Source organism: Dermacentor silvarum, chromosome 4 (genome assembly GCF_013339745.2).
Source record: "Dermacentor silvarum isolate Dsil-2018 chromosome 4, BIME_Dsil_1.4, whole genome shotgun sequence".
NCBI classification, from domain to species: domain Eukaryota; kingdom Metazoa; phylum Arthropoda; class Arachnida; order Ixodida; family Ixodidae; genus Dermacentor; species Dermacentor silvarum.
The window spans coordinates 190,520,231-190,546,786 of NC_051157.2; the positions used below are offsets into that span (position 1 = coordinate 190,520,231).

General features: G+C 47.8%; 1 protein-coding gene across 1 annotated transcript; it reads right to left on the reverse strand.

Moving 5' to 3' along the window:
- Nucleotides 1-21,476: 21,476 nt before the first annotated feature.
- On the reverse strand, nt 21,477-24,655 carry LOC125944878 (uncharacterized). The gene is made up of 3 exons (XM_049666297.1): nt 24,398-24,655; nt 22,684-22,886; nt 21,477-22,323 (listed from the first exon to the last, which is right to left on the reverse strand). Exons 2-3 carry the CDS (start codon nt 22,878-22,880, stop codon nt 21,828-21,830), a joined length of 693 nt encoding a protein of 230 aa, XP_049522254.1. The 5' UTR covers nt 22,881-22,886; nt 24,398-24,655; the 3' UTR covers nt 21,477-21,827.
- Nucleotides 24,656-26,556: the final 1,901 nt, after the last annotated feature.

Sequence of the window (26,556 nt, forward strand, 5' to 3'; positions counted from 1 at the left end):
AGGGAGCTTTCAGGGCAAAAACACGTGAGGGAACTCGGAAACCAATAGGAGTGAGCGCTATAGAGCAGCGGTCAAAGGATCAAGAAACGATTTCCGAGGCAGCTGCGACCGGTGACGAGTCAACCGTGTTAGTAGCCGGAAGCGAAGTGAAGGCGGTCACCGAAGGGAGCGGTGGCTTTCCCGCCCTAGAATAAGTGGCCGACTGCGAAGGCCAAGACGAAAGTAACCAAGCTAGTCTTGATAGTGCTAGAATAGAGAGCTCTGAGAGGGCAGTGGTGCCAGTAGTTCACGCACACACTCACAACCGCGAAGAAATGGCTGTTTCGCCATTTAGCGAGGCTGTTCTGGAAGCAGAGGCCGACTTTGAAGGCCAGCGAGAAATTCTGCATGCATTCGAGGGCAGTGATAGAGCTATACCAGCTGAAGATAGAATTCAGGACGAGCTAACTTGCTCAAAGATCAAATCTGGTTATGCTCTATTAGAAAGGCAGTTGCACTGTGAAACCCGAGAGGGCAACGAAATTTCAAGTGCGCGTGCCGATTCCGCAGGCTCTACGAAGCATGCCAAATATAAAAGGCGCAGGCGCAGGATGAGAAAGGTGGACGGGGTCAGGGCGTCTAAAATCAAACGTGTGAAGTGCCAAGGCGACATGGGTAAATTCGCAAAGGTGAGGATCCAGCCAGAGAGCGTGAAACAGCGAAGGAGGGTAACTCTCAATTGAGCTTAGGCGTTTGCTGAGGTCGGGGACCGGCGTGACGCACGTCGCGGAGAGTTTCGGGAAGATTCAGGCGTGGTGACCGTCGCCTAATCGCATCTCGTGCAGCGCATTGTAGACAGAGGGACAAAGGGAAGCGTCCGGTATGCCGCCACCGTAGCCGATCACTCGCGGGAGCAACGCGACTGCCTCGCAGATAATAGGACAGTGTGCGCGTGGGTCTCTGAATGCATCCTCTCCCAGTACTTGGGGGCTGCTGTTCTAAAGTCTCAGCTACGAGGGGTGTCAGGCAAATTAGCAGCTTTTGCCTTCTTCGTGACCGCACCTTGCGAATTCCCCGGAATGCGCGACCCCCTCGAGCTCGTCTTAAATAAAAGGGTGGTTTGAGGCCCCAGAATAGAGAAAACAGGAAGATGAGTTGCAAATAGTTTTGTCCTTTGTATTCAGTCGGCGGGAGATTAGTTGAGTCTTGAAAGTTTGACAGGCGTAAAGAATACCATAGTTTTTTGTTAGGTTGTCAGTCTTTTCGGCTCAGGTTAGACCCACAATTTCAAGTGGAATGTTTACGCGACGACAGGTATAAACTTGAGGAGTGCGAACGGTGTGAGTGTCGCGTTTCAGTTTGAAAGGTTACGCGCAAGTTGCGCAAGTTTATCAGCTACGCTTTTGCGCGAGTTATTAAGGCGTCGTGTGTTGTTTGACTAGGGTGCCTCGATGCCAGCGCCGCCGTTCAGGGTGGTGCCATCCTTTGACCGCCCCCGCGCCGCCGCTTTCTCGCTGCGACGCCATCTTGAATCACAGCGAGCGGTTGCGATTGCTTGGTGCCGGTGCTTAGTTCGAGACACAGTGCGCGCGGATGCTTCGCTGACGCTTCTACTTGCTGGACAGTGTTCAGTCGCATGAATGACAAGCTTGTCAAGTGCATCGAGTCGACATGACGGGCTGTGGTGTTCCCAAGTGCAACGGATCGACGCGTAAAGGGCTTCGTTGTTTACGCTTCCCCCGGGACCCAGAGCGAAGGAAGAGATGGGAAGCCCAAGTAAAGCGGTATTACTGGAAGGCAACGGAAAGCTCCTACATTTGCGAGGTCAGTGTCAAAAAAGTTTAGACTATCGCACCGTGTTTTTCATTTAAATAAGAAAGCATTCTCTGATCCTCGCTCACGTACCTACGTTCGCTCACGAACTAAGCATTGCACCGATGCTGTCTGAGTAGCCTATCGTTTGCGAGCGCGCGTCGCATAGGCTTTTGCCATTTTGATCGGCGCAGTCTATGCCAGTAGTACCCTTATTTCAAGGACTGACGAAAATGCTTCGCCGCGAAATAGTCCTACATTAGCTACAAAATACAAATCGTCATGTAAACCACCTATTTTACTTTTTCACGGGAAACGCACATCGTGTATCTCTTGTTTCATTTTTTTTCCTCAGTTTCTTTTTTCGCTAATGGTTATTTGGGACTAAAGAACGCAGTGGTTCTTCTGGGGAGAGCGGCTGTTGTGTACGTGGCAAGCGAAGCATTGTGATTTTCTCTATTCTAAGCAGATATCTTGCGGATCTGAGGTTGTTACGTTATTTTGCTGATTTTTTTAGACGAATATATTTGTAGCGTGGTGCTCGTAAGCCGATGCTCATTCGTACTCATTCCCGATCGTAGTGGGTACTGTGACGGTCTTTAAATGCCTGTGCACGGTATGCCCAGGTGTAGTAGAGTTAAGGGGCATCATGGGACCAAAATGTTTCGGCGCTTTCTGGCATGGTGTCTGCTGTAGCCTGTGCATTTCTTCGAAACGTGTGAGGCGAGGTAATAAAGCATTACTTCTACGAAAATGTAATTTTACGCACTGTAATGGGTTCTCTGTATTTACAAGGCAACTTTTCATATCAATAATCACTTTTGTTGTTTTACTTGTATTTAGAAACACTTTGAAGAGGACCAGTACGAGGGAAATCGGCAGGATTGGCGCCGTCTGTTAAAGTCAACAGTCCTACATCATCATGGACTATATTTTCGAAGTGAAAAACATTGCTAATCTGTATTTGACTGTCTTAGTTTCATTTACGGTTTTAGTACGCGATATGTATGCAGTGTTGTTTATTTTTTCAATGTAGTTATCGGTGTTCTAATGGTTATTTATAAAATATTCTGTACTCGCCATCGATGTGTTTGGCTGATGGGACGTATTCGATGGTAGCTGATGTATTCTGGCTGGATATCGTGATTAATATTACCCGCGGTTGCGTTTTCTTGTTTGTATTCTTGTTTTCGATTTATATTGTGTGTAATAAGGTTGATGTACTCACTTGAACCCTCCCCCCCCGCCCCCCATAATGAATAAATTTAAAAAAACTCTCCCTATCCCGAATTGTGTGTGTCGAGCCTACCTTGCGAATTTTTTTATCTCGTCTTCCAACATAACCTTCAGGCGCCACACAGTACATATTTTTCATGTACATATCTCTTTCATGATTTACTGTACTAGACATTACTAAGTAAATGTATTTTCTGCATCGTTTGGTTTCTTGTGTTTACTACGCAAGATTGACACAGACAAGTTACGTTACATTTTTCTCTACAGCACTAACTAAACCTTATTTTCACATCGCAGTTATTTTTACATCAGCTTAATCCTGTCAGCACACAGTTTTGTGGGCAAAAAAAAAAAGCAAAATTGCGCGTAGATATTGTGACGGGGCGTCAAATAGACGAAAAAGGGATAGTATTTATCTACAGGGATTGTTGGCAGAGATGGCCAAGATGGCTGAACACGCGCAGCGTTTTTCAGCGACCGTCGTCTTCTTCCTTAATGCAAGGAGGCGGCCCGTAACATCTAACCGCCCCGGCGGGCTGAGCGCCGTCTCGGGGCAGAATAATTACACGAGGAGGCGACGGAAAAGTACGGCTTCAGTCGGGATACGTGCACGACGTCACGAGATGGCAGGGTAGATGGTGAAGAACTGTTCAGTGGGGTGATTTCATAGTTCACGTCACTAAGTTGCCGTAAAACCTTGTAAGGTCCGGTGTAACGCGATAAAAACTGTTCGGAGAGACCGACGCGACGAGAAGGAGTCCAGAGATGCACAAGAGATCCCGGAGAAAAGCAGAGGTGCCAGTGGCTGCCGTCGTAACGGTCCTTTTGGCATAATTGTGAGTCGGATAGTCGCTCATGAGCTATCTGACGTGCCAGATGGGCTCGCGCGGCAGCATCGCGGGCATACTCCGTGGTATGTTGTAGAACAGCAGGTAGGAGCGTGTCAAGAGGCAATGCAGGGTGGTGGCCATACAGGAGGTAAAACGGCGAAAAACCGGCGGTGTCGTGACGGGAGGAGTTGTACGCGAACGTGACGTATGGCAAAGCGCTGTCCCAGTCCCGATGATCGTCAGACACGTACATCGACAGCATATCGGTTAAGGTGCGGTTCAGCCTTTCGGTGAGCCCGTTGGTCTGCGGGTGGTACGCAGTAGTGAGCTTGTGCTCCACAGAACAGGAACGAAGGAGGTCATCGACAACTTTCGACAAGAAGTAGCGGCCTCGGTCTGTGGGTAGTTGCCGAGGAGCACCATGACGAAGGATGACGTCATGAAGGAGGAAATCGGCGACGTCAGTGGCGCAACTAGTCGGCAAAGCTCGCGTGATGGCAAAACGCGTAGCGTAGTCGGTCGCAACTGCGATCCACTTGTTCCCTGAAGCAGACGAAGGAAATGGGCCGAGGAGGTCGAGATCGACGCGGTAGAATGGCTCCTGGGGTATGTGAATTGGATGCAGAAGGCCTGCAGGCAACCCTGAGGGCCGTTTACGTCGCTGACAAAGGTCACACGCAGCAACGTAGCGTCGAACAGATCGGTACAGGCCAGGCCAGAAAAACCGGCGCCGCACGCGATCGTATGTGCGGGATACGCCAAGATGGCCAGCGGTCGAAGTATCGTGGAGTTCTTGGAGAACGGTAGCACGAAGGTGCTTGGGGAGAACAAGCAGAAGCTCTGGGCCGTCGGGAGTGGTACTACGACGGTAAAGAATATCGTCGTGAAGCTCAAACAGACGAAGCGATGGGTCGGGCTGACGAGAATCGAGGCGGTCAATTATAGATCGTAACGTGTCGTCACTTTGCTGTTCAGGGCGTATGTTGGCCAGATCTGCAATAGCCACGACGAAGTCACCGGTATCACGTTCGGTAGTGTCGGGAGGATCGACATGGTAGCGGGATAAACAGTCAGCATCTTGATGCATCCGGCCAGATTTGTAGAGCACGTCAAAGGTGTATTCCTGTAGTCGTAACGCCCAGCGGCCAAGCCTTCCTGTAGGATCCTTCAGCGACGAGAGCCAGCAAAGGGCATGGTGGTCCGTGACAACGGAAAACGTTCGGCCGTACAAATAAGGGCGAAATTTTGCCACAGCCCAGACCAAAGCCAGGCATTCGCGCTCAGTTATCGAATAATTCCGCTCCGACGACGAGAGAAGGCGGCTGGCGTAGGCAATGACACGGTCCTGGTCGTTCTGGCGTTGGGCGAGTACTGCACCTATGCCGTGGCCACTAGCGTTGGTGCGAACTTCTGTAGGGGCCGACGGGTCATAATGCGCCAAAATGGGCGGTGAAGTCAGTAAACTGACAAGGGTGGTGAATGCGGCAGCTTGTGCACGACCCCAGTACAAAGAGATGTCCTTAAGTAGGTCAGTAAGCGGCCGGGCAATGTCGGCAAAATTCCTGACGAAGCGGCGGAAGTAGGAACACAAGCCGACAAAGCTCCGTACATCGCTAACTGAGCGAGGAACCGGAAAGTCTCGGACGGCACGCACCTTGTCAGGGTCAGGTTGGACACCGCTAGCACTAACAAGGTGTTCGAGAACGGTGATGTGACGCCGAGCGAAACGACACTTGGAGGAGTTGAGTTGTAGGCCAGCGCGGCGAAACACATCAAGAATGGCCGACAGGCGGGCTAGGTGGTCCTCAAAAGTAGGCGAAAATACAATCACGCCATCTAGATAACATAAACACGTCGTGGCAGCGTCAGGATTGTAGGGGTGTGCTGCAGATGGTGGCTCAAAACGGCTGCGATAAAGGCGGCGAGCATGGCCAAAGGATGGAGTACGTGGCGGGAACGACCAGCGGTTGTGACAGTAGCGAGCAACGTGCCCGACACGGCGGCAGCGAAAGCAGATCGGCCGATCGTCTTCAGTTCGCCAATCAGCAGGGTTTCGCGATCGTGGAGCAAACCGCGGATACCGAGGGAGCGATGTCGGGGCCCCGGAAGCGGATGTAGGGCTGACAACGGCGCAAGCAGCGTGAACCCCGAGATTCGCGAGTTCGTTTCGCACGATGGCTTGGACTAGCGAAACCACTGGTGTGCTCGAGTCGCCGGCGTTAGAGTTGGTAAAGAGGCTAGCGGGAGCCATTGCCTCGATTTCACGGCGGACAATCCTCGTCAATTCGGCCGACGGCGGTGAAAGGTTAGATGGCGGCCGCTCTTCAGACGAAGACGTTGCAGCGGTGTTGGGAAGCCGGGCGAATGGTCGTTCAATACGGCGGCTCTTAGCCTGCTCGAAGCGCTGACGCTCCTCGATCATGGCATCGACGGTAGCACAATTTCTGCACATGAGCAGATTGAATGCGTCGTCCGCTATCCCTTTCAGGACGTGGCCAACCTTGTCAGACTCTGACATGTTACTGTCAGCTTTACGGCACAGCGCCAGCATATCCTGTATGTAAGACAAATATGATTCCGTGGACGTCTGGGCGCGAGTTGACAGCTGTTGCTTCGCAGTGATTTTTCGACTGGAGGCGTTACCGAACAGGTCACGCAGCTTTTGTTTGAATGTATCCCAGCTTCCGAAGTCGGCCTCGTGATTGTCATACCACAACTTCGCCGTTCCACTAAGATAAAACACCACATTGGCCAGCATGACTGTCAGGTCCCAGTGGTTGGAATCGCTCAACCGTTCGTATAGCGTGAGCCATTCCTCAACGTCGATACCATCGGTGCCGTTGAACATTCCAGGGTCTCGGGGTTGGACGACTACAATCGGTGTCCGCGGTGCAGAAGCAGATTCCGGTTGGTGTGCCATGATGGTCGCACCGCAGCGCCGACCGCTTCGGAGCTCCGTCGTCTGGCGAGAATACCCAGCACCTCCACCAATGTGTGATGGGGCGTCAAATAGACGAAAAAGGGATAGTATTTATCTACAGGGATTGTTGGCAGAGATGGCCAAGATGGCTGAACACGCGCAGCGTTTTTCGGCGATCGTCGTCTTCTTCCTTAATGCAAGGAGGCGGCCCGTAACAATATCGTCAAATAATTGCAAAGAGCGCGAAGAGCACGCGCAACGCAAGGGAAGCTCACCGCCGTGCGCTAGTGGCTGGCTACGGTAAAGGAGGCGTGACGTGTAAACCAAAATACAACAGCGAAAAAGAAAAACTTCCACACACAGGGGGTCGCAAACCTTACATACCAAGCATCGAAGCGCAAAAAATAGTGCGTATTTCAAACACACACACGGCATATTAAATGTGATTGAATTAGGCAACTTGGGGCATGTTCTCGGCGCCATACATTTGCGTCTTCGACCTTCGACGATTTAACGGCTATTGGTTATAAAGATGTGCAGATGCGATACCGATAAAAAAATCCTCATCAAGGCAAAGCACTTGGAAGTGCATCGCGAGTAACACTATTTATGAACGCAAGCGTAGCTGAGTCTGAGCTCGTGTGATTCAATATGGCGGCGCCAGCGGGGTTGTCTCCACCCTGAACGGCGGCGCTGGCATCGAGGCACCCTATGTTTAACAGGAATGCTTTCTTGCAGGCACGTTTTGTAGCTTGCGTTGATTATTTGTCATTTCTTCGAGCATATTTGTTTTGAACGACTTTGAGAACATTTTGTTGGGCAGAGGGCATTGCTGGTCTCTTCTGATCGTGGTGGAGGCAGATAATTTTAAGTTACTCTGATGTTTGCTTTCATGAAAACGTGACAGGTGAACTCTCTAGAAAGGATAGCATCAGTATTTTCGATTACTTTATTTTCGCGGAGATGTAGGCGAAAGATGAAAAGCCTCAGTGTAGTTTTGATTGCGACTTGTTTTAGATAGTTCGCGTGAGTTTTCGTCAGGATAAGGCTTTCATTTAGGATATCGTGATTCCTAATAATCACACTGTATCAGCTTAGATATTGATTATTCCACAGTCTAGTTCAGCTGATTTTCGGAAAGCGTCGGATAGTTGTTTCCGCACGCACGTAGAGAGAACCGCGCCTTAGAAACAAACTCCCCGCAGGGGCGTCTGCGTCAGCAGGCGTTTGGTGAGTTGCGCCACCACGTACCCCAGCACACGAGGGTTGGACCCTCCCGCGTCTAACCGTGCGCGGCTGAGCCGTGTCCGGGGAAAAGGGGATCCTGGGGGTTGATCCGATGCCGAGTGCTTGGACCTTTATGGCCCCTCGGCAGAGGCAACACACCTCTTTGGCCTCTGCTTCACGTAGACGGCACCCCCGGACTGACCCACCCGGGGGAAATCGGTAGTCGCCTTTTCCTGTCTCTCTCTCCCCAATCTTCGTCTCTCTCTCACACCTTTTAGCCTGTCCTGTCTTCTACTTTCTTCCATTTACTTCCATTCTCCCTGGCGGCAAGGGTTAACCGTGTGTGGCTATCCTACCTTGGGTACACCATATTTGGTTATAGTAGCGGCGTACGACTGGCGTCGTGCAGACTTGTGTACAAGCTCTGCCGCGTCCCCTCGTTGGGCTCCGTGGTGGGTGGTCGGCGCTGTTGCCGAACATATACATCTCCTTATGGCAGCGTAAACCTCTGTCGTCTATGATCGGCCTCTGAAAAGAGGCCGCACCGAAGCAACGTTCCAGTTCTCCTTTCGGAGCAACACCCCAGCATTCCCCAAGTATCATGTAGTACATAGTGAAAACAACACACCCGTGAGAAAGCTGTCTCCTTTCCTGGTAGCCAAGTGCCTAAAAGACAAAATTGGACCGACATATAAAGCCTCAAAAATGTCTAGCGGGGACCTCCTCCTAGAACTAAATGACAAAGATCAAGTACAAAAGCTCTCAGAACTTACCAGTATTGGTGATGCCACAGTTACAATTTCAGCCCACAGAACTCTAAACACAAGTAGAGGTGTGATATCCGAGGAGGACTTCCTTGGCTTGAGCGATGAGGAACTGCTGGAGGGTTTCCAGGAACAAAACGTGACCAAAGTACAAAGAATTGTCATCCGCAGAAACGATCAAGAAATCCCGACAAAACATGTAATACTCACCTTTGGAACAAGTGAAATGCCTACCTCTCTCAATGCAGGATATGTAAAAGTAAATGTCAGGCCATATATCCCGAACCCTAGACGATGTTTCAAGTGTCAAAGGTTTGGACATGCTTCACATGCATGCCGAGGACAAACAACCTGTGCTAAATGCAGCTCAAATGATCACCAATCTGACAATTGCACTTCTTCTCTACACTGTGTAAACTGCAAAGGGGACCATCCAGCGTACTCGCGGTCTTGCCCTTGCTGGAAGAAAGAAAAGGAAGTCATTGCCCTAACTGTGAAAGAAAAAATATCGTTCTATGAAGCAAGAAAGCGACTGTCTTACCTTTCGAGAAGAAGTTATGCCGAAGTGACGCAGGCGGGGGCAGCGTCACAGAGGCCTCAGGAGTCCTGCGGGCCCACACACAGTGGCCCTGCAGTGACCCCTCCCGCCCCCGTGGTGGAAGCAGTCAGCACTGCTCCATCCTCTTCGAAGGACCCGCGGACACCAGTCCCGCTGGGCCCTAAAATCAATCGAACCCCAAGGCCCGAGACACGTGTCTCGGCGCCCAACTCTCGGTCCTCCAGCGCCTCAGGGAGAGCGATGGAGGTCGACTCAAAAACCCCGGTGTCGTCGACGCCGAAAGACAAGCGCTCTCTCGAGCGCGCAAAGAGGGACAAAGTCCCAGTAACCACGCTAATCAAGAAAGTGATAACCTAAAGGTTATCACTCCATTGTATTAGCCTTCTCTACATCTATGTCACCTAACATCTTATATCCTATTCAATCATAATGCCATTTTTTACCCTTCAGTTTTAAAATGGCTTTTATTATCCACTGGAATTGCAGAGGACTTTTACGCAACTTAGGTGACATCAAAGACATGCTAAGTAATTTCTCTCCTGTGGCCCTATGCTTGCAGGAAACAAACCTAGGCGAAAAGCATAAAAATTTCTTAAAAGGCTTCACTGTGGTACGACGCGACCGTACCCAGGCAAGCCGGCTTTCGGGTGGTGTAGCCATTGTTCTGCAGGGAGGTATTGCAGCCAGAGAAGTTGCCATTAGCAGTCACATAGAAGCCGTTGCTGTCACCATTTTAGCGCACAAAACCATCACCATTTGTTCGCTATACATTCCACCACAATCACATTTTACAGTAAGAGACCTAGAGTTAATTTTAAATCAGCTACCTGAACCTTTTTTAATAGTGGGTGATTTTAACGCACATAACACCTTATGGGGTAGCAAAACAAACGACACCAGGGGACAAACACTTGAAGATTTTATCCTAGCGAATGACATATGCCTTTTAAACACTGGTGCTACAACCTACTGCTCTCCAAGCACAGGAGCTATGAGCTGTCTGGATCTAGCACTGTGCTCTCCGTCTCTCTATAGTGATTTCCAATGGAATATTATAGATAATCCTTATGGTAGTGACCATATGCCTGCAATCATAAAACCAACCTCCAAGCTACCTACCCTACCTTCTAGACCACCCCGTTGGAAACTTCACCTTGCAAATTGGCCTCTCTTCACCGAAAAAGCTAGTCTAGATAAACTGACCTTAGATGACCTAAGCATAGACGAAGCGAATGAGAGGATTACTACCTGCATAGTTGCTGCGGCGGAAGAGGCTATTCCCCAATCTTCTGGATTCTTAAGGAAAAAACTAAAACCCTGGTGGACGAACGAATGCACAGAAGCCAAAAAATTTCAAAACAAAGCGTGGGGCATCTTCCGAAGGTACCCAACCCAAGATAATCTGTTATCATTCAAAAAAGCGAAAGCAAAGGCGAGGTATATCCGTAGGCAAGCAGAACGAAATTCATGGAAAAATTATATCTCATCGATTAACAGTTCAATAACATCCAAGAGAATGTGGGACCAGGTTCACAAGTTTAGGGGCGACTATGCTCCCTACACGATCCCCGTACTCTCAACTCCAGGCACGCAAACAAGTCTTCAGGAACAAGCAGACATATTAGGCCAGCACTTCTACACCATATCTAGCTCGGCAAACTATTCCATAACATTTCTCAAACACAAACAGTCCGCAGAAAAACAAAAGCTTCCGACAACCGGAAGTTCAGATAGACCGTTCAATGCCCCTTTAACACTGCATGAAATAAACAGAGTAATCTCTTCGGGTAAGAAAACAGCACCGGGTCCTGACAAAATACATTACGCTATGCTGGCCCATTTGTCCCAGAAAGCGGTGGAGGCCTTGTTGCGTTTTTTTAACACGATTTGGGAAACAGGTAAAATGCCTTCAGAGTGGAAAAAGGCTGTTATTGTTCCCTTCCTGAAGGCGGGAAAGTCACCAAACACACCTCACAGCTACAGACCTATAGCACTAACAAGTTGCCTCGCTAAATCATACGAAAGCATAATAAATATAAGACTAACATACGTTCTCGAAACAGATAACTTGCTAGATACTCACCAGTGTGGCTACAAGAAAGGGTGCTCAACAACTGACCATCTTGTTCGCCTTGAACATACCATACGTGAGGCATTCCTTTACAAACAGCACTGTCTAGCGGTGTTTTTCGACTTAGAAAAGGCATACGACACCACATGGAGGTATGGCATTTTACAAGATCTAGCAACACTAGGAATACGCGGCAGAATGCTCAACTGTCTGGCTGATTTTCTGACAAACCGAACATTTCAAGTCCGTCTGGGGGCAACACTGTCCCGCGTCTTCGTCCAAGAAAATGGCGTCCCACAGGGTTGCGTATTAAGCACCACTCTTTTCGTGGTGAAGATGAATTCGATAAATGCAGTTATTCCGTCCAACATTATGTACTCTTTATACGTAGACGACCTTCAAATTGCATGCCGTGCCTCGGGTATGTCTACATGCGAAAGACAAACCCAGATAACAATAAACAAGTTGACGCAATGGGCCGATAAAAATGGATTTCGTTTTTCTACACAAAAAACTGTGGCAGTCGTGTTTTCACAAAAAAGGGGGTTACACCCGGACCCAGTTCTCAAGTTAAATCAAAGCCCATTACCGGTCAAACACGAACAAAAGTTCTTAGGAATAATTTTCGACAGTAAACTAAACTTCATTGCCCACATTAACAGCATCAAAACTAAGGCAAACAAAGCGCTTAACATCCTGAAGGTCCTATCACGTAAACATTGGGGCGCCGACCGAACGTGCCTGTTACGTATTTACCGCTCTGTCGTGCGCAGCATTCTTGACTACGGTTGCATAGTTTACGGGTCAGCAAGGCAGTCGTACATCAAACGTCTTGATCCCACACACAACCACGGACTGCGCTTAGCAACTGGCGCGTACAGGACCTCCCCAATAGAAAGCCTGTATGCCGAGAGTAACGAACCCTGTTTGGAGCACCGAAGAGCTTTGCTCACAATTTCATACGTGCTTAGAATCACAGCTCTACCTAATCATATATGCCACACTCTTGTTACCTACACCACAAACAGAATACACTATGCCAACAAACCACACAGTGTGAGACCACTTATCCTTCGATTTGAAGATATGTGCCAAAACTACAATGTTCCGAGCGAAGCTCTCAAGGTCGCCGAAACACCGAATAGACTGCCCCCGTGGTATGATTTCGCACATTTTTGTGATTTTACTCTGACATGCCACAAGAAAAAAGAAACACCGCTTGAACACATAAGGCAAGATTTTTCACAATTACAAGAAAAATACAATGACTACACCGAGTTCTACACTGACGGTTCCAAGACAAAGCAACATGTTGGAAGCGCAGTCGTATCGGAACACTGGGAACACTGTCTTAGGTTACCACAGTTTGCTTCGGTTTTCACAGCCGAAGTATATGCCCTGCTCATGGCCTTAGAAAAAATAGTTACAGTAGAGTATAAAAAAGCAGTTGTCTACACAGATTCCCTCAGTTTACTTAATTCCCTCCATAGAAAATCAGAGTGCGAACCCTTTCTCGGCTACATCTTGAAAACGCTCGGCAAAAGTGAAAAACATGGTCAAGTAATTCGTCTCTGCTGGATTCCAAGCCACATGGGAATCCCGGGAAATGAAAAGGCGGACAAATGCGCAGCAATGGCTGGCCGTGAAAAAATTACAGAGATAAATCTTCCATTCAAGGACTGTGTCCGGGTGGTCCGTGCTGCGATCACCTCAAAGTGGCAACAGGATTGGGGCTGTCAAGTAAATAACAAGCTACAAATAGTAAAGCCCATACTGCAGGAGTGGAAGACATCATACCACCAGGAACGGTTCATGGAAGTCATTCTATGTCGCGTTCGCATCGGACACACACATCTCACGCATAACTTTTTATTGAAAAATGAAGAACAAGCGGTCTGTGACCAATGCCAAGAATTGCTAACTGTGAATCACATTTTAATAACATGTCCGGCGTTGGAGGAAAAAAGACAGAAATATTTTTATGAACTTTACAAAACACTAACACCACTTCATCCCTCCCTGATCCTAGCTGAAAATGCACTTGTATCTCTAGACAATGTTTTTAAGTTTTTAGATGAAACAGGTTTCTTAAACAAATTTTAACTAATGATCTTTGTTGCTTGAAGCACTTTCATCAAATTATATATTTTCATCCTGTGCATGGCGCATCATAGCCTTAGTTGCTTTTGCGCCATAAAACCTTACCTAACTAACTAACTGTTTCCACTCTCTCCAAGCTCGGCGATGCTGCGTACGACAACGAGACCAACCTAGCAATGGTGTAACAGCTCCGCTGTAAAAGAACAATAATTGCAATCGCCAATCGTGCATGCCAGCACCTTTCAGAAACATATGGTTTTTACTCCAATAAACAGACCAATAGCTTCCATGTTATTCCAGTTCCATGTTATTGGGGGGAAAACTTGAAACCCCTCGCCTACCGGGAATAGGGGTGCACGCGAAGCTTGTACAACCCTAGGGGAGGGGTTGGTTAGTTTTTTGAGCGTTTGAGAAGCGCACGGGCCCGCTTCCGCTGCCGTTCCTTCAACGCAGCCTGCTCTTCGGCAGAACGAACCAAACGCGGCCTCCCCATCTGACTACCGGGCCTGAACTAGCGGGAAACGGCGGGCGCGAGACGAGGGAGCATGCGATCACACCCTTTCCCTCCTCCGGAGGGAGGGGATGCCTATGATTGGCCGGGGGTATGGCGTGATCGCGCGCGCCAGCTGCGCGCTTCGCGTCTACTTCTTTCGTGCATATAAAACCCCACTTTAAAGGGGACGTATGATGAACCGACAGTGGCTGAATCGGTTACCGTGGAGGTCTCGCAAACCGGAGGTCGGTGGTTGGAAACCGCAGCCCGACGAGCAATTTTTATTTCCGCGCGGCTTGGGTTTTTATTGCGATAGCAATTATATGGACACTTCAACCGGATTTCTGCCGTCGGCGTCGCCGTCGCCGTCGCCGTCGCCGTAGCCGTCGCCGTCGCCGTCGCCGTCGCCGTCGCCGTCGTCGTCGCCGTCGCCGTCGCCGTGAGGTTCCGTATAGATAAAATCTTCACCGCGCGCCGTATGCCCGAGCGCAAGCGTGCTGGGACGCACGCTATCACGGAGAGCGAACGCACTTAATCCCCCACGCGCAAGCAACGAAGCGGGAAGCCAGCGCCGGAGGGAGGGGGGGGCACTTCTACTGTGCCAACAACCGCGCTCGTCGCTCGGCCGCACGGTCTCTTATCTCTCCCGCGCGCAAGCAAGGAAGCGGGAAGCCAGCGCCGGAGGACGCGGGGGGGGGGGGGGGGGGCGCACTTTTCTTCTGCCAACAACCGCGCTCGTCGCTCGCCGCACCGTCTCTTATCTCCACACGGCTCTGACCTTTATGAGCCGTGCATTCGCGGCTCAGTTCCTGTTGAAGCGATAGACCGCACGTACCTTCGCCCGCACCGGCGTATGCTTCCTGCCAGCGTTTTGACAGTCGTTGTCTGCAGTCATTCAGTGTGATCTCTTCATGTTTGTTTGTGCGCGCTCACACCACGCTTGTTGCTTCAGTTAGTAATAGTCGGGTCACATTTTCCAACGCACGCTACACATGTAATGCTGCCCGGATCGGCAGTGCAGCGCTACAGGTGTGTCCCTTCGCACGCGCGCTGCCCACGGGAAGCGCTTCTCATCAACACCACCGTTTCACACGCGCCTTCTCGTGGTCATCGAGTCTCTCTAAATGTCGGTCTACTTACGCCGCAGCACACCTGCTTACTTAATCAGCTCATGTTTACTACAATTCATATTGTTACCAAAGCCGCTCACCTTACTTCGTATGACATTGCTGTGTTGCTATCGCATTCATTGCTTCGCCCTTAGGGCGAAACTGTGACATTTTTTCGTACGCCAACACCGACGCTGACAAGAGTGAGGCAATACAAGCTTCGCTTGAAAAACGAGTTTCATGGAAGGTAGTCGCATGCCTACTTCGTGATCACCATTATTCGGAGTTTTTTCTTCCTGTACTTCTATATTTATTCGTATTTTCTCTCTTTCCTGTTTTTGATTATGTTTTGTTTCATCAGCACTAGTTTTATCAGGTTTTCTTCCTGTACTACTTTCTGGTAATCTTTATAACCCACCGCATTTCCGCAACAAACCTTTTAATTAGTTGGAAGTTAGCATACCCTGTTCTTACTGCTTCGAACTATACGCCCTTGCAACATTGCCAAAATAAAAAAAATTACCAAGTGCACAGGGGCATTAGAAGGGCCATTAAAGTGACTTGTTGCAGTGTAAAAAATTTAAGAATAGCCTGGCTGCACAAGCGCAGCAGAGAACACAAAAGGACGAACAAGGAAAGTGAGATGATCTAACAACCGAATGTTTATTGAACATGCCGAGTAAATGCTGGCTGACAAGGAATGAAGTAAAGATACACAAAAAAGGAGAAGCAAAAAAAATAATGTGTGTTTGTACCAGATCTCGACTTTTTCCAAATGAATAATTCTAGCTTGCTATCGACATTAAAGCAGCCTTCCGACAGCAAGACAAGGAATCAGTTTTTTCCAGCTTTGAGCATTGAATTGCAGGCAATTCAAGCGATCATAAAATTCTGCTCTTGGGAAACTATTTGGGAATACCAGATAGGAGTGAACATTAAGGCTTTCCTTTGTACTTTCTTAGTTTGGCTAAGTAATCTAATTGGAAATAACTCTCAATAGCATGTCGTAGCAATGCTGATGTAATACCGGTTAAATACATGACTATAGCTTAAGAAATCTGGATGATTGCTATAAATTACAGTGAAGTGACTATAACATTCAATAAATTTAATAATAATATACAAATTTATTTATCTGCACAAAGCAGGCTAACCGTGAGGGGCGTGCGAGGCTTTGCAGAAAGGTGCAAAACCCTACGACAAGTGCGCCTGCCAGCCTGCCATGGGCCTACGTTCCTGCATTACGCATAGCACGTATTGATATGCCGTTCTTGTTAGAGGTTCACACTATACTAAAAGCGTGAGAAACAGGACAACAAAGTAGACGACAATGGTGTCTTGTAGAATGCTATGAATCTATGTACAGGTTTCTACACAAGTGACGGTAGCTTTCTAAAAATTTGATGTGTCGGCTTTGTCACGTTTAGAAATATTCAGAGAAGACTTCCATATATATTCACCGCACACGTGTGGACTTCCTTCCATATATATATATATATATATATATATATATATATATATATATATATATATATATACAGACAGAGGTCTTCAAGATAAGAGAGAATCCGGGGGTAGGATTTCTAGTTCATAACAACATAGCGGGCAACATTGATGGATTCTAGGAATGCAAGAGGAGAGATGTTGGTGGAATTCGCGGAAAGGAATAGGCTCCGAATAACGAATACATTCTTCAGGAAGCGCACCAACAGGAAGTGAACCTGGAAAAGCCCTAATGGAGAAACAAGGAATGAAATAGATTTCACACTCTCTGGTGATCCAAGCATAGTGCAGAATGTAGAAGTGTTAGGTAAGGTAAAGTGCAGTGACCATAGGTTAGTGAGGTCTAGGATTTCTCTCAATTTCAAGAGAGAAAGAGTGAAATTAGTCAAGAGGAAACAGGCCAACCAAGAGGCAGTAAGGGTAAAAGCAGATCAATTCGGGCTAGTGCTCGCAAACAAATATGCAGCGTTAGAAAAGGAAGATAAAGACAACATAGAGGTAATGAATGAAACCGTAACTAGGTTGATCTCAGAAGGCAGCAGTTGAAGTGGGAGGTAAGGCACCAAGGCAACCAGTAGGTAAGCTCTCCCAAGAAACAAGGGACCTAATAAAGAAACGACAAAACATGAAAATATCCACCTCAAGAGATGAGATAGAATTCGCTGAACTGTCAAAACTGATCAAGAAGAAAGTAAGGGATATTCGAAATTTTAACGTGGGAAAGATTGAGGAAGCCGTAAAATATGGACGCAGCATTAAATCAGTAAGAAGAAAGCTTGGCATAGGACAAGGCGAGATGTATGCACTGAAATATAAGCATGGTAATATCATCAGCAATTTCGATGATACAGTAAAAACAGCGGAAGAATTCTATACTAACCTGTACAGTGCCCAAAACAGTCAAGCTACTTTCATTCGAAATAGTGATGAACCGGATACAGAGTCTGCTCCTATAACTAGCGATGAAGTTAGAAGGACCTTGAAAGACATGACCAGGGCAAAAGCTGCTGGAGAAGATGGAATAACAGTAGATTTAATCAAAGATGGAGGAGACATCATGCTCGAAAAGCTTGCGGCCCTTTATACGCAATGCCTCACAACTTCAAGTGTACCAGAGAGCTGGAAGAACGCCAACATTATACTAATCCATAAGAAAGGAGACGTTAAAGAATTGAAGAATTATAGACCCATTAGCTTGCTTTCAGTATTGTATAAAATATTCACGATGATAATTTCCAATATAATCGGGGCAACACTTGATTTCAGCCAACCAAGAGAACAAGCTGGCTTCAGGAAGGGATATTCTGCGATGGATCATATCCATTTCATCAATCAGGTAATCTAGAAATGTCCGGAGTACAATCAACCTCTCTATATGGCTTTCATAGATTATGAAAAGGCATTTGATTCAGTAGAGATAATAGCAGTCATAGAAGCTGTTGTATTTAGAACACAGAGGAACGATGCATCCTATGCCTGAACATCATCTTCTTTATTTCATGTTCCCCCGCAACCATCCTCATCTTCTTTCCTATACAACATTTCCCCGTTTGATCAAAATAAAACTATCGCTTGCGTAACGCATAGTCCCTGAGCTTCAATGGAGTTTTTTTTTTTTTAACTCGTGCGCTCTTCCGTGGGGGTTGGCCGGTCATTTTGTCCTGCAGTGAAGACGGCTGAGTACTTGATTCACTGCTGGCTTGTGCTGCTATTTATTGCCGTGACGTAGATGGACAGTCAGCATGTTGTTCATTCGCAGGATATGCACTACCTTGAAGAGACTCGTCAGGTAGTGGTAGAGTCCATTCCAGAATACCGGATCAATTGGCTGTGAACTTCTCCGCAGCTTCCGGGTGTATTTCTTGAAATTTGGAGGCGTTCCACACTCGACCGTCATCCAAAAGAAATGAAGCTGGCTCTCGTTACTCAATAATCTGCTTCGGTTTCGAAAAGCGCGAAGATATTTTCCCGTGAACTGACGACTTTCTCACGCGGACGTAGACGCCGACGGCAAAGTGTCGTGTCCGGGCTCCGCGACGGCAGTCTGTGTAAAGTTTGGAAGAAGCTTGGTTTTGTCTGACACGCTGGCGCAGCCATTTCATCGCCTGTGCTGAATTTTCGTGAAATGAAGAATCCGTTAATCCAACAATGCTTAAGCGTCTTCGTGGCAGTCGTCCGTGCAGCAAAACGGCGGGTGCAACTCCCGTTGTGGCATGAGGTGTGCAGCGGTAGACCCCCAAATAGTCTGTCACGGCGACACGGATATCACGCCGCTCGTGTACTGCCATCTGGACAACAGGTTTGAGGAGTCTGTTGAACCTTTCTACAAGCCCGTTTGCTTGCGGATGGTAAACAGAAGAAAAGCAATGGCGTATGCCACGTTCCTGAAGAAATTCTTCAAATTCAGCCGAGCTGAACTGCGGTCAGTGGTCGGAAACTATTTCACTCGGGTAGCCTTCACGAGAAAACACTTGTAGCAGAAAGTTCTTGACCGTTGCCGTAGAAACTTGTCTTGAAAAAAAACTTCTGGCCATTTGCTGTGATAATCAATAAGCGTCACTGCATAACGGCATTTGATGGGAGCTTGCTCAAATGGGCCAATAATATCAATGGCAATCTTCTCCCAAAGGTTGTCAGGGAAAGCTACTGGCTGCATAGGTGCTATGGTTGGCCGTGCTGATTTGTCACATGACTGGCAAACAACACATGTTTTAATGTTTTAACCAGTTGTTCTACGTGGTTATCCATTCGAGGCCACCAGTACAACTCTAGCAAACGGCTTTTCGCACGACTGATCCCCGGATGTGATTCGTGTGCGACTTCCATCAAACGACGAGTAACGATACTTGGAATTACGATTCTGTCACCACGGTAAAGCAAATCGTGTACAATAGGCCGGTTTTAGGGTGCCTCGATGCCAGCGCCGCCTCGGCGGCGCTGGGCATCGAGGTTTTTTGATAACATCGAGGTTTTTTGAGGGCATCGAGGGGTTTTTGATAACGGCGGCGCTGGGCATCGAGGCACCCTAGCCGGTTTCGGAATTCAGCGCCACCTATTGAGAACGACAGTAACTATGAGATCGGCGCCATTAGCTGGGCGAACTCGGCGTCTCCGTGCACTGACGAAGCGGACCAGCAAGCAAAACTAAACTGAGCGCCAAAGTTTTCATCTGCCTGCTCGACGAATTTACGTTGTATCCGGTTCTCCTCAGCATACGGTAACATGCCTATGCATTGCTGCGTGCCGCTTTGCAACCAGCGAGGAGTTTTGGACGATAACGGCTTGAAGGCAAGTATGCGTGTGTATTTCGTATCCTATTGGTTGCGTCTCTTGCGCGCGCCTTATGTCGCTTTTATCGTCTTGCAGGTGTCGTTCTTCTGTTTTCCGAAGGATCCGCATCTGAAGAAGAAATGGATTGTAGCCATTAAGCGCGATGAAGGAAAGCTTTTTGTCGTGACGAAGCACACTTCACCGCCGACAGCTACTTGCCGAATGTAGTCGGCGATAGGCGTTACCTCCGGGTTGACGCCGTGCCGAGCGTGTTTGCCTTTGGAAAATCCAAGCCACCAGCAAGAAAAAAAGCCGAAAGACCGACAGCAGTGTGTCGTGAAAAGAAAGCTGCTTTCCGCCGTCGGCCAGGCTAGTAGCTCCGGGTTCGCGTCACAACCACTGCTTTCTCCCAGTAGTGATGTCGCCGCGTCGCGGGATTCTTCAACAGCTGTTGAAACTATGGACACCACAGAGTGCGAAGCAAGTGCTTCAACGCCGGCCTGTGTGACCCACGTCCCAGACCACGAAGTGTGTGATTGTGCATGTGCAGTTAGAGTGTCGGAGCTCGAGAAGCAGCTTTCTGTGCTTCAAATGCGCATACACTAACTGGAAAGCGACCTAGAGTGTAGTACCGAAGAGATGAAGTCTGCAAAGACAAATGCAGTGAGAGTGCCTGAGCTCGAGACGCAGCTCTCTCCACTTCAAGTGTGTATACAACTGGAGAGCGACTTGGAAATTAGAACCAAAGAGGCGAAGTCAGCAAAAGACACGCTTTATAAAGCTCAGAGAGAGTATGAAATACTCAATATGGAAAACAAAAAGCTCGATCGGCATAAAAGCAGGCAATTTTCTGTCGAATGCTTCAAGGACAGCCCTGAGGAAATTAGTTTCTACACTGGGCTTTCAAACTTTGAATCATTCATGTGCTTCTTTCGTTTAATAAACCCCGGTGAGTGTGTGGAAAATATAAAAGTATGGTCTAGGAGCTATTCAAGTATATCAAGTAATGCAGGGAGGCCACACATGCTGACAGCTAAGGACCAGCTTTTTCTTGTTCTCGTCAGGTTGCGCCTTGGGCTCTTCGAAAGGGACCTTGCCTACAGGTTCAGGGTGTCCATTGCTACAGTATCCAGAATATGTACCACATGGATCAGCTTTATTTATTTGCAGGTTAGCCAGATGGACCTTTGGCTGAGCAGAGACAAGGTTGACAAGGCTATGCCAGCCATTTTTAAAGAGCGATACCCATCAACAAGAGCCATTATTGACGCGACAGAAGTGAGATGCGAAGTTCCAAGCTCTCTGGTCCTTCAGTCGGCGACCTACTCAACCTACAAGTCAACTAATACAATGAAGGGTTTGGTTGTCATTTCACCTGATGGAACGATCACGTTTTTGTCAAAATTATTTACAGGATCGGTGTCAGACAAAGAGCTCGTTGAAAAAAGTGGGTTTTTAAACTCAAATTTGAGCCTGGCGACTCGGTGATGGCCGACAAGGGCTTTAAGATACAGGACCTGCTCAGTGCAAAAGGAGTTGCGTTGAACATTCCCCCTTTCCTTCGGAGACAGCACCTGACCGAAGAAGAAGTTAGGCAAACAGAGGAAATTGCAAGTCTCAGAATACATGTCGAGCGACGCATTCAACGTATTAAGGCCTTTCATATTTTCGACAGGCCCATCCCACTGTCAATCGCACCGATCATTAATGAAATTTGGGCATTGTGTGCATTCTTAAGCAATCTTCAAAGTCCTTTAATAGCAACCTAGGATCTGTGCAAGGTGTCAGTTCAGTACTAGATAGCCTTCCCAGTGACTGCCAAGCTAGCATAGCCAAAGCCATGAGCACATGGCTTCGATACTCGTTTCAAGAAAAGGATACAAGGCATTGTCAATGGTATCACAGCTGTATTAATAAATACATAAATTCTCATTGATTTTTTAAACTCTTGAATTCAAGATGCATTGCTTGTACTGCACGTTCTTGCCAAGTACAGTAGAAGTGTCGAAAAATAAAAGCTGTCCAGCCTATTTTTGCATTTCTGCCATTCACTTTCACTGAATCTAATCCTTTCAACAACTAGAAACTGTGGAGCAGACATGACAAAGTCAGCCCAAGTAAGCCCTGAAAGGGCCATCTGCCCGAGAACCTGGTAATAGTAAAAGTGGGTGCGGTTGAGCCTGTACGTGCCGTTGCCATCTTTCACAAGGCACGAGCCTTCAGTGCTTGGTATTTTCAAGTCTCTCATTGAATATGGGCACTTGACTTCAACAATGCCATGAGGACTCTGTTCCTCTGGGTCCCACACCACACGATCGGGAGATGCACCGAGCCATGGGCACGTGGGATCCACAATAAGGCCGCAGTGGAAGGTCTCAATGTTGTGCCGGAAGGTTCGAAGGGTTCTTTCATATTGCTGAACAGCCATGGCTTCGCTTGAAACTCCGTACCTGAAACAGAAATATCATCATGTAAGTTCTGTGATACAATCCACGTTAGGCAGTACATACGGTATGTATACATGTTAGCATAGTACGCAAAGCTACTTCCATTTACAAGGTTTCTTGATCAAAGTGTGACAACAGATGCACATGTGTAATCTGTTAATAACATTGTAGCTGTACATTCATTAGTGCCAATCACTTGTAGCCACCATAATTTACTGGAAGCAAGAATATCCATAGCAGATGTAAATAACACAGTGCATAGGAAGTGCCTGGCCTGTACACTTTGTATTCTTGTGCTATAGTTTTCACTTTGTTGTGAACCAACTTGGCAGGCCAAGAAAATGTTTTTGGACCTGTACTTACTGGATGGCCCTTACTCTAGATAGATCTCTGTCTGTGGTGAGGTTCTGCAGGCATTTTTGTGTCCAATTCTCACGTGTAACAGCAACACCAAAATTTGAAGCAGTTAAGCGGTTCTTGCGAGCAGCTTTCCATGTCGCACTTTGGCTCTGCTGGCGAGAGGTCTGCTCAAGCTGGCGAGCTTTATCAACAGACAGCATGAGAGCCTGCATATAAGGGTGCAGCACATGTTAGAGTTAACACACAGAAATCAGACATAACAGAGCATAGTTTTGTAAACTAATAAAACTTTGATTGCTAATCAGAAGAAAAGGTGTTATGAAAATGTAGAAGGTTAGTTAGCACAAGTATTGTATATAGCGAGTAGCAAGAGCACACGATGAAAAACACGGGCGCTACTTGGAAGTCGTGCACAATGTTATTGCGTTTTCTAGCTTCATTCCATGTTACATGTATACTATGCATAGGCTCTTCTGGCAAGAGGTCTGGTCAAGCCAGTGAGCTTCATCAACAGACAGCACAGAAAAGCTTGCGTGTAATGGTGCAACATATATTAGAGTTAACGCACAGAAAGCAGACATAACCGCTGTCAACATACCTTTGTAAATATTACGCTTGGTTGCTGAACAGAGCAAAATTGTTATAAACGTGTGGGTGGGTTAGTCAACACAAGTTATGCAGCACGTAGCAAGAGTATGCTACATAGGTTGAAGACAAAGAAGCAAAAGTTGTGCACAAAGTTCTCGTGTTTCCTGTACTGTATTTCATGCTAAATGCCAGCATGCTACATGCATGCATGCATGTGCTTTCCTCAATTACAGCTTGCTGCGTTGGTGGCAGGCCCACGCACGACACAACAGTGTTTACAGGTTCTGAAAAAATGCTGGCTGCATGGGTGTCAACTCCGTATTCAACCCAACCCGAATTTCTGGGCATAAATAAGTGGTGAAGTCATGTGGCACAAGTGGTTTCTGACTCCACAAGAGGCTGCCTTCGCATGTCTCGCCAAACAAACTGTCTGCTTTCTTTGGTGTTGCAGACTGCCAGTATTCCAGAAGTGGACTCGCAGTATGTGCAGCCATCTCTCTTGCAAACTGCCTCACAGCTTTCTGAACCTCTTCACGCTCCGCGGTCTCTTCCTGGCTTCATAAAGACGCGATTGGAGTGGGTAAGAAAGACCGTCTGGCCGTGCGGCTCTCCAGTCAAATTCGTCGACGCTAGAAGCCGGTATTTTGTGCCCCCGGGGCCTTCTCCAGATTTGTGGCAGTTCCGTACATGACATTTCTGGCGGAGCCTCTGCATACCCGTTGTCAGCACAAGGACTTTCAACAGTCCCATGACATGGTGACATGTACCGTTCTCTCTAGCAGCGTACTCGCATGTACACTCTTTCACAAAACCATCGTGCGTCAGCAGGGCTGACACGGCATATGGTGTTGCAGTCTTCTTTTGGCTCCTGAAGCACTTAGCGCGTACGCGCACCCGCGTGGAATCACTGCATTGAAGTAAGAACGACAAGTTAACCTCTGTTGGCGCCAGCATAAACACAGTCATTACAGCTGTCATATCGAGCTACACGTTATCCTTCCGCACGGTAAAATATCACTTCGCAAACACATGTGAATCAGCCTGTGTGTCTTATGAACGGTCGTTGTATCGTTTAAGAACAAAAACGCTAGCAAGCATGCGAAGAGAAAAGGATAGCGAGGATACTAACTGCGCTGTGAATGAACGTGTTTCAATCGTCGAGCATTGGACGTAGCTTTCTGCGACGAACTTATGGCTGCGTAGTGCATTGCGGTTTCTGACGCTTCTCGACGTTCGATATGCCTCTATTTTGCCTATATCAAGGCTTTTCGGTATGACAGCGAGGCTCTTGGACCAAGACATGCTGCTGCTGCGTGCCAACCTAGCGACCAGCGAACACACCGCCCCGCTCGCACAGACCAACTACTGGCGGACAGCTCATAGAGTGATAGAGTAATAGCGCGAGGAGCCTCCTGTGTCAGTGTTGCCCGACTGAATTAGGAAAAGGGTCTATTGATAGTTCTGCACGTACACGAAAATATGGCATTAGCTCCGCTTCCAGAGATTTTGTATCAGGCCAAGAGGACAAAACAAAGTCCATGACTTTTGCGATTGTACTGTCAGACCCACTCTCCGCTTGTAATTCTGCAATGGTTAACATCGGAGAAAGAAGGCAAACAAACTCATCTTCTGCAACCTCATTGGTTTCTCCTTGCAAAGGCAGTCGAGACAGCGCATCAGCCACCACATTATCGCTTCCCTTACGGTACTCTACGGTGTAGTTGAAACAAAGAAGTCGCGCTGACCAACGTGAAATTCGCAATGGCCGATGTCCAACACCTTTGGTTGACAGAAAGGTGACAATGGCACTGTGGTCGCTTCGCAAGACAAAGGGGCGACCCCAAAGGTACATGTGCCAATGTTCACAGGCCCAAACACATGCTAAGGCTTCACGTTCGCCTGCAGAGTACTTCCTCTCTTGTGGGCTCAAGGTACGGGAGGCAAAGACCACCGTCTGTAGAATTCCCTTGTTAACTTGCTGCAGCACAGCGCCCAGTCCATACCCGGAGGCATCGGTCGTGACGATGGCGGGTAGGTTCGGGTCAAAGAAATGTAGAACCTTGCAAGTTGTCAGCAGTGATTTCAAACGGACGAAACTCTCTTCGGCAGCTGGCGTCCAAGCAAATGGCTCATTGCCTCGAAGCAATGCACGTAAAGGTTCCACAACATCCGAAAAATGGGGAACGAACTTGGAATAAAATCCCGCCAGACCAAGCAGGGAACGAAGTTCATTGATGTTTGAAGGCGCCGGAGCTTCTTTCATCGCTTAGATAGATGACGCTAGTGGAAAGAGTCCTTTGCCGTTCACAAGATGTCCCAGAAACGTTAGTTCCGCGACGTCGAAAACGCCCGTCTGCTTAAGTTTCAGGCCCGCTTTAGAAAGTCGTTGCAAAACGATGCGAAGATTTCAAAGATGGTCTTCTCGAGAACGACCATATACGATAATGTCGTCGATGTAGAAAAGTACCGCTTTGCACCCTTTCAGTATGAGATGCATCATCTTTTGAAATGCTGACGGGGCTGAAGCCAAGCCGAAACATACTCTCTTAAAACGAAAAAGCCCGTCGTGCGTGATCAAGGTAGTCAGATCACGACTCTCAGGATCTAGCTCTAGTTGATAATAGGCAGATGCCAAATCCAGTTTCGAGAATCGCTTGGCGCCAGCTAAGCTGTGCAGCAGCTCGTCTGTCTGTGGTAGTGGAAAGCTGCCAACAATTATAGCTTTATTGGGCTCTCGCAGATCAACACACATTCGTATTGAACCATCCTTCTTGCGAACAACCACTATAGGAGAACTCCACTGAGAGGCGTCAACGCGCTCGATTATGTCTTGGGCTTCAAGTTTCTGCAGTTCAGCCGAAACTTGTTCACGGAGGGTAAGCGGTAGCCGTCGTAGCTTGCTGGCAACATGTGGAACGGAATCACGAACCTTAACTTTGTGTTTGAATCCTTTGGCAAATCCGAGCTGTTTGGCAAAAATCTGTTCATACTCTGAAAGTCGATCACCTGGCAATGTAGGAGTGCTGGAGGCCAAAGCAGGATACTGAAGCGATTTACCTTCAATATTCATCTGTAGTGCCGCAATGGCGTCTAAGCCCAGTACAGTGGTGCCTTCAGATACACCATACAGAAGAATACAAGCAGTTCTGTCTTGGAACGCAGCTGAAGCGACAAAACATCCTCGAACTCTTATGTTTGACTTGGAGTAGTCGAAAAGCTGCACTGAGGTAGGTTTCAAAGGGCAAGTGCTTGCAAAAAACTTATGATAGAGTTCTTCAGTCAGAATAG